Source organism: Ostrea edulis, chromosome 5 (assembly GCF_947568905.1).
Source record: "Ostrea edulis chromosome 5, xbOstEdul1.1, whole genome shotgun sequence".
In the NCBI taxonomy this organism is placed as follows: domain Eukaryota; kingdom Metazoa; phylum Mollusca; class Bivalvia; order Ostreida; family Ostreidae; genus Ostrea; species Ostrea edulis.
The window spans coordinates 2,595,310-2,604,775 of record NC_079168.1 but is presented as its reverse complement, the minus strand read 5'-3'; the positions used below and the strand labels follow the sequence as shown (position 1 = coordinate 2,604,775).

Here is a 9,466-nt window from a genome sequence, read left to right as displayed (position 1 = left end):
GTTTAAGCACAATCATAAAATGAGTTACTAATTAAAATTTTCTGTTGTATCAAACACACCCTATTTGCAAAGGTTGGACTGCTCCATTGTTTTTGTATAATGGAATTTTCAACTTCAGTAAATGTTTTCATCACCATCCTTTAATATGCATGGTGATAGATATTTCCTTTATCCTGACAGGGCAGGCTTCATAGCAAGGGGACTTGTCACTTTTTGCAATGAGTATTGAAACTTAATAATGAAATCAAGAAAGAAATATTTATAATACATCATATCCGTTTTAATCTACATTGTTCATTCTACGTAAAGTATAGATAAATGAACACTAAAATACAAATCTAAAATCCTTACTTTATCACTATGCTAGCAAACATTTCACTGTGTTTATTTTGATTTTTAAAAATGTAATTTATCGTGCTTTGGAAATTAAACAAATACATGTAACACTAAATGCGTGCTATCTGCACATGGAAAACATTAAGACCACATGCTCTGTTCTGAATGTGCGCTGCTCTTAGAATCAAATTCATTATAATGACAACACTTTTATAATATGTAAATTGATATCAAATTGAATTCTATAGAATACAAAAAATATCAATAAATCAATCATTTCATCAGTATACTTTTTGGTGTACTATTACATAAGTTAGGAAGGGAAAAGCAAATAATTTTGTCAATAAACTAATCAATAGATTATCAATAAAATCAATCAGATTGGTAGTAGTTCATGTTTATTCTAATGTGCATATATCATTTTATTTCTATAACTTTGAAAACTAAAACCAATAATAAATCAATGAAATCAATCATAATTCTGAAAACAAACAATCAATATGCCAATTGTTTCATTAGTTGTGCAATATGTTTTGGTGTGTACTAGTACATACAGATATGAAGGGGAAAGAAAATGATTTATTCAATAAACTGATCAATAGATCTTCAATAAAATCAATCAGATTGGTGGTAGTTCATGATTATTTTAAAGTGCAAATTTACAAAACAACAGAAACATATAATTTATCTGCTATGACTGAGAATAACTAAAACCAATAATAAATCAATCAATTCAATCAAAATTTTGAATTTAATTTTTTTTTTGGTTTTGGCCAAAAAATTGTTAGTGGCATAATTTGAGACCAAGCCAACTTTTGAGGCCAGGCCAAAATTTGGGATAGAGCATAATTAGAGGCCAAAATTGAGGCCAGGCCTATTTTGAGGCCAGGTCAGGCCCATGGGGCCAGGCCAGGTTTTATAGTATGCCCTTGATAAAAACGGCGGTTGCGTCGAAAATTTGAGTTTTAAATAATGGAAAGCCAAAGGGTTCAATATTCTATCTTTGTAATTATGTATTTGTTGTTCCTAAATGCGCCATCGGTTCAATGTAAATGGAAAAATGTTAATCGTTATCTTGACATTTGTAGTGCATAACGGTATATTCGTCATTTGAATTGCGTAAGATGTAAATGGAATATATGTTTGTGTAGATGCGTAACAAGTAAATGCATTATTTATTTAATGTAAATTTGAAATTGGATCTTCGTCATCCGTAGTTGAATATTTGCACATTCATGACATTGTAGTTTGTTAAGCCTATGCAATCGGAACTCCTCGAATGTTTCGCGCACTCGACATCTATGTCGAGTGCGCGAAACATTCGAGGAGTTCCGATTGAAGCCTATGCGAGTTGTGATAAATGTGTTTTGGTAATCCGTCCGATGTTAGTTCGACATTCGCATTTGCTCAATTCAACATTTGTAAATTGTTCTACCATTATGACGACATCGTATCTTTTGGAAAACAGACTATAGAATCATATAGGAGGACCAGTTAAAACTCGGAACTACTTGGGTGTCTACCACACTCAACATTAACTGGTTGGCGCTAAAAGTCGTTGAAAATGTGCTGCTGAAGTAGTTTGATCAGAGACTTGATGTAGAACATTGTTGTAAGCATCAATATAGATGACTGGACTGATTTTTTCCATGAGTTTACTTTAAACAAACAGTGTATGCCATTTAGTAACCATATACCACCAGGGACGTTACATTTATTTGTGCGAGACCAAGACCTCTTGTACATATTTGCTTTGATTGGGATTGATTTTCGTTTTCGCGCCCCTTCCCTACCATTTTTGCATTGCTGTCACTGAAATACGTAATTCACAATATTAAATAGTTAATATATACATTGGATAAGAATTCTAAAACACGCAAAAACTATTCTGGGTTCATGGGCGTCGGAAAGTGTGGGGGGGCTGGGGGGGGGGGGGGGGGGGCTAAACCAACAAAAAAGTTTCTACGTCGTTTGGGGGGTTGGGGGTTATTATGTCTATCTTTGCAAAAAAAAGTGGGGGGGGGGGGGGGGCGCTAAGCCCCTCCCTAGTCCCCCCCCCGGTTCCGACGCCTATGGGTTTCATATTTGTAAACAAAGTGAATCACTTATCATTTACCAATTTCATTAAATGACAGCCAACCTTGAATGTAACATATTTAAAGTTTTTATGTAATAGACCAGTCGGGCTATTTTTCCATAATTTTTACTAGGCTAGGCCATAAAACCAGTAGCCTGAGCCATGGCCTAGATTTGAATTTTACATTATTTCCACAAGCACTTGTTTCGTATCTGATCACCCCCTTCTTTTTCTCTCCACAAGATAGCTAAGTCAATTTCAGACACCCCAATTTCAAAACTCCTATTTTTGTTAAAAATGTATCATTAATCAACAAAATATCAAAACTATTTTGATATAGTTTAATTTGAGATACTTTTCTCTTGTCAAAAAAATTGTTCCAGTTGTCCTCTGTCAAGCCTCTTTATTGTAAACCATTCATTTTGTCTGTTTAAAGCAGAAAAAGAAACATTATCTTTTTATTTCATAGTCTAGCTGTTAAAGGTTATTTATAAACCTTGTTGGCCACATATAGAGTCCTTGTACATATATGTAAATATACGCTTCCTAGACTCTAAATATTTAGAGGATGTAGAAGTATTCTTGCACTTAATTTTTTACTCAAAGCGAACACGAGAATAAAGGGGAAACAACTGAAAATCCCATGATACAGTTAATTACACTAAAAAAGAGTGACAATTCCATTTTTAGTGTAACAATTGCCCTGTTAGGGAATTTTGTCCAACCTTTTAAAGTCGTAGTGATGAACCATCGGAATATTTTTTCATGATTGATTATCAGTATAATCGGACGCACTATAATTGATTGATAATCGATTAATTTCAAGTATTTTAAAATTAGTTTATTATTGAATGAAAAATGAATTGGTAAAAAATTTGGGGTGATTTCTGAAATGCATTTTTGATGTATTTTTTTATCATTGGATTCATTTATTAAATTAATACTTATGAATTAGTTACATTCACAGAAAATAAATCAAGAAAGCATGAGAATAAATTACTTTAAGTTATATTTTGATTAATCGATTATCAAAATTTTTAATACATTATCTATAATAGCTCCGAGGGAATGTCACATAAACTGGTCTCCAATATGATTCTATAGTCTGTTTCCCAAAAGATTCGATGTAGCGCGCGCCCTCTGTCGTCATAATGGTAAAACAACGAACAAATGTTGAAATGCAGTAAACGAATGAGCAAATTCGAATGTCAAACTATCATCGGACGGATTACCAAAAACATTTACTGTAACTCGCAACTGCAATGTGTAAATGCTCAAATACGGATGACAAAGATCTAATTTCAAATTTACATTGAATAAATAATGCATTCACTTGTTACACATCTACACAGACATTACATTCCTTTACATCTTACGCCATTCAAATGACGAATATACCGTTATGCACTACAAATGTCAAGATAACGATTAACATTTTTCTATTTTACATTGAACCAATGGCGCATTTAGTAACAACAAATGCATAATTACAAAGATAGAATATTGAACTCTTTGGCTCTCCATATTAAATAACCAACAGTGTCGTGGTCTTTTCAGTGCTTTTATATATATATATACGCACAGTAACAGGGGTCAAACAGACGAAAACTCAGGAGAACAGACAGTATTACTGATGTTCAAAATTAACTTAGAGATACAGAATCTTTAGAAGACAATAATTCACGTTTTAGTGTTTGGGACAGAACAATATTCTATATTTAGAAAATCTTTACGTAATTTGCACAGTGTTATAAAAATGAAATTCATCTCCAATTTGGTTACAGTTGCATAATATACGAAAACGTCCATTCCTTTCAATATTACTCCATCTGCCTACGTTTGGAGTTCTAAATTTAGCAAGATTTTTTGTAACTTTCTTGATAACAAGGTCAACTATTCCTCACATTCAATATTTGTTTTAGAAATTCTGTAAATCACTCTCTTTGAAGTCGTCGTGACAATTTTTGTAAAAATTGATCTCGTAGATTTCTGATAATTGACTTCCACATCGCGTTATAATGGCGTGTTCCGTGCTCGCACTTGAGAGGCCACACTTGTCTAAAATACTTTTCAGAAATGAATCCATAAATTTGTTACTTTTCCTTTGTCAGACATGTTCACTCGACGTTTTAAATATCTATAATGAAAACTATTGTCTTCCTGTAAACAAAATATTTTGTTTATATGAAGACAATGTTGTTTTTTTTTTCCATTATTGATATTTTTAAAACGTCGATTGCTTGTGCATGTTACGCATTTCAGTGAAAATTGGAAAATCAAGATCTGGCAAGATTTCAGCGAAATCGGAAATTCACGATGAAAAATTGGTGGATGGACGTCAAAGTACAATTCGTGAGATTTTTTTTACCGGGCCCGATTCTCTTAAATCGTGATATATTTTGATTGCATCTATTTAGACCGGTGTAAGTGGTGTACGTGTACATGTAACATGTATAACATGCATCCAATTTATGTACATATATTTACATTTGCAACTGTTTTCTCCTACATAACACTATTACGAGCAATACGTATTTATTTCTGGATAAATCTACTACGGGGTCAACAGAGGTCACGGCTGTGCGTATGAACATTTGTTAAAAGTATGTAACAGGCACTACTTTTACTAAGGCAATACACATCTAGCAATCGCTCTCACTTACTACAGAAATCTTTCAATAGATGAAATCAACATCACAAAATGTATTTACGGTTTTATTTGTATTCCAAGCAGTGGACTTTCATCAATAATTGATAAAAGTATTTCTGTAAACAATGTCTTTAGTTACTAGCCTACTAGGCCTAATGTATGTCTAAAATTTCGTCTGCTACAACTTCACCCTGGTCATCGATGATGCGGAATTGTACCTACTGTTAGATGATGACGTTAGGCTTTAGCAAAAAGGTCATTCACAGGATGTATGGCCGATAAGTCGTCAAAGTGCATTAAGACCTACACACCACACTGCTTCCGTGCCACAGCAGCCATAGTGCTTGATGTCGGTTTCCAAGTTTATGTCGGGACATCGAAGCGAGGCGTCGTTAAAAACCTATTACAAAAAATTATCGAGTCAAAAGAAGCGTTCAGTGAGCTCATGTTTATCAACAATTACATATCCACGTCCCTTACCTTCGTGCAGTTCCACATTCTCTGCGATGTTCAGTTCTTTCCGGAGATTCATCTGAGCTGCGTCCTCTGTCCTGTCTATAAATGATTTGCCTACACCTGACGACTGCTGCCCTGTTCTTCATGTTCCTCCATCTCAGTCTTCTATTAACTCCGTAATATCCACACAATATATTTCAAAGTCGGTCTTCAACGTCTTCACTTTTCAAAAATCAAAGCGCATCACAACTTTAAGTGTAACACTGCGCATCCCCGTTTAAATCATAATTCCCCCACCCCCTAAAATTAGACATATGGAAGAGTTTTCCATTATATACTCCAGAGTCAATGTATAAGTATATGTTGATATACTTGTTTTCTAGCGTCTTAATAATTAAAACAATTCTTCATTTTATAGAACTTTGTTTTGTGTTGTCGTCATTTTGAACATCTATGACGCTTCGTTGTGGACGTCAACAATTTGAAATGTATGGAAACGTGTTGTTAACACAATTCAGCAATGTTACCGACCAAAAATGTAAATATAAGTAATAAGGTATCATTTAAAAATATTTATCGGGATATAAATACGGGTTGGTACATGATCAAATTTTCCATAAAGCCCTTCGGGCTTTATGGAATTTGATCACGTGACCAACCCGTATTTATATCCCGATAAATATTTTTAAATGATACCTTATTTCTTAAATAAATGATTTCGTGACCTGTAGAGATTCATATAAAACTTTGTCTCAGGATATAAGATATATCACATATTACACGTATGCATTAATCATATAAGCAAAATCATCAAAATTCAGTTTGTTACTTTTGTTTTTACATTTACATTGTGCAAAGCCTTCTCTATAATATTATTTTTTCAGAAAAAATGTAAGATTTAATTGTAAACCACGTGTATGTTATAATAGTTATAGTTTAGAATACATGTAATTCAAATTCTTAGTCCATAAAAATTAGGAAAAAGACCAATATTGACGTCAAATGGTATTTCCTACAGTATTTCTTTTAACATGTTTGGGCTCACAAAGTGTACATTATGAAAATATTTATTCCAATTTATTAGAATAAATGATTACATACCATTAAATAAAGGGTATATAGTCTATGTTGCTTATTACAGCCCATTTTTTTTGAAGAAAATAATAATTATTAAGAAAAACAAAGAAGGAGGAGTGCATTTTCCTTCATGTTGATGGGTTGCTTACTTTTGAGAAGCAATAACAATGAAAATAGCATGTCAACATATATATATTTCAATGTCTATCTATTACTGGAATATATATTTATCTTGTAAAGGCAATTTTTTCATGATCGAGTCCATTTAAGGCCGAGTATAGATCTTCCTTAAAGATTTTCCCCCAAATTTTCTTTTTCACTTTTTTAAATGATAAAAATTTACGTTCTAATGTGTTTAAAAGGTTTCACATAGGAAATTAAGGTTTATATATCATGACAGCTCATTATAAAGAGTTTATTACTTGTTTTGAAAACAAAGATTGAAGTGTGTTATTGTTTACGAAGTTTCCAAAATTGCATATCAATCCAAGTTTTCACTGGTTTGTTTGTAAACATAAAAAGAATCGAGTCTTTGTTTACATAGCACATAGTCACTTAGGGTTAATATATTATTCTTATCCTTGCATTCAGAAGGTCCAAATTTTGGTTGTCGATATGATATGAGTTATATTTTTAATGTTTGACATCAAAAATGGAGAGAGAAATCAAAACACGTGAAACAGTCCGTATAAGTGAAGAGAGTCACTAGGCTGGTGTAATATCTGAATTTATAATATTTAATTGCACTATTTTCATTGATGCAATGATAATCTTAACACCCTCTGTTTCCCGCACTTTTGGTCATGTGATGCGGGGGCGTAATAATTTGGGAGTAGAAATAAAGAGCAGCGAGAACATATGCACGTGTTGACTGTTGTGTCCTATACATTACACAGGATAAAATAGCTGGTACACTATAGTATAAATAGAGTCACTAGCCTGGTACACTATAGTATAAATGAAGAGAGTCACTAGGCTGGTACACTATAGTATAAATGAAGAGAGTCACTAGCCTGGTACACTATAGTATAAGTGAAGAGAGTCACTAGGCTGGTACACTATAGTATAAATGAAGAGAGTCACTAGGCTGGTACACTATAGTATAAATGAAGAGAGTCACTAGCCTGGTACACTATAGTATAAGTGAAGAGAGTCACTAGGCTGGTACACTATAGTATAAATGAAGAGAGTCACTAGGCTGGTACACTATAGTATAAATGAAGAGAGTCACTAGCCTGGTACACTATAGTATAAGTGAAGAGAGTCACTAGGCTGGTACACTATAGTATAAATGAAGAGAGTCACTAGGCTGGTACACTATAGTATAAGTGAAGAGAGTCACTAGCCTGGTACACTATAGTATAAATGAAGAGAGTCACTAGCCTGGTACACTATAGTATAAGTGAAGAGAGTCACTAGGCTGGTGCACTATAGTATAAATGAAGAGAGTCACAAGGCTGGTACACTATAGTATTTATCTACGCATAGATGTGTTTTTTGCCAGTCACACGGGGATGCATGTTTGATACTTTACGCACACTCTTACTTCGCAATGAAAAATACACTTAAACTAAATATTTTGATGTAAATTACATTACATTGCTTATCTATTTGCTTATTTCAAGGTTTTATGCCGAGGCGGTGGCATTGTTTGCTTTGAGGTTGAATTAGATCTAGAAGCACGTGTGAGAATTACTTATAAATAACTGCGTGCATTGAGGTAAAGTACATAAATATTTCTTTTTACTTACTGCACGGGGGCGAAGCAGACGATATTCTGGAAAACAGGAGCGCCAGAAATGCGGGTAAAGTTACCGAGGAATAAGGCCACTCCATGACTAGTCGATAAATCCCCAAGCTGATCAGAAAATCTGTGAAAGTGATAACAAAGAAGAAAGAGGAAATAGTCAAGTGCCCTATATCGAGGTCACACAAAAGGGGAAAGGAACATAGCGGGGAAAGTGGTTTTAGTTGACAGATTTTGTAATTCCATTTCTAACAGGAATATTAACTTGTGTTATAAAACTTGTACAATCAGTCGAAAGCATTGTTTTATTGGACATGACACACACACACACACACACAGAGAGAGAGAGAGAGAGAGAGAGAGAGACAGAGAGAGAGAGAGAGAGAGAGAGAGAGAGAGAGAGAGAGAGAGAGAGAGAGAGAGAGAGTACACATGGGTTATATCGGTTCAAACGTTGTATATACCGATCCCCATGGATCCGCCAATCCACGACAAACCCTGATTCAATCAATTCATTCCGATCATTGACGACGCAATCTACATAATATGTCACCAGAGAGAGAGAGAGAGAGAGAGAGAGAGAGAGAGAGAGAGAGAGAGACTTACCGAATAGAATGTTTACAAACTTGAACTTTGTTGTACACGAGTTACTGCTCTTAACGTGAGTAATGAATTGTGAGGTCAGGTTGTTCGTTTTTGTTGACCTCATTAATATTTCATTTTATTTTTAAATCAAGGCAGTGTTTCTGAATTAGTTGGTTCATGAAGGAGTGGATGGTTAGGAGGACCATCATTTCAAACAACAATTACATAAAATTGGAAATTAAACGAGACTTACCTGTAAGTTGATGTTTGATTGTAATTCTAATAAATCACTGAAAAGGAATGGAGGAATCACATGAGATAGTGCAAGCCTATATGGCCTCAGTATTTAAATCCAATTAACTGCCGAAGATAATTTTGTCAATAAGAAATAGGATAGGGAAGATTTTTTTTTTTTACAGGGGTTGGGCATTTGATTCCTCCATTCCTTACCAGTGATTTCGTAGAATTACAATCAAACATCAACTTATAGGTAAGTCTCGTTTAATTTCCAATTCTACTTCATCACTGTCCAGTTCAT

The 9,466-nt window shown here is 34.0% G+C and overlaps 1 protein-coding gene across 1 annotated transcript in view; it reads right to left on the bottom strand.

Moving 5' to 3' along the window:
- Positions 1-9,014, bottom strand: part of LOC125650513 (uncharacterized) — a 31,074-nt gene extending 22,060 nt beyond the window's left edge. The window contains exons 1-2 of the mRNA XM_048878880.2: positions 8,950-9,014; positions 8,348-8,467 (exon numbers count right to left, since the gene is read on the bottom strand). Coding sequence (XP_048734837.2) covers positions 8,348-8,432 — 85 coding nt within the window. The 5' untranslated portion in view covers positions 8,433-8,467; positions 8,950-9,014. The remainder of the gene's footprint in view (positions 1-8,347; positions 8,468-8,949) is intronic.
- Between the last annotated feature and the right edge of the window lie 452 nt (positions 9,015-9,466).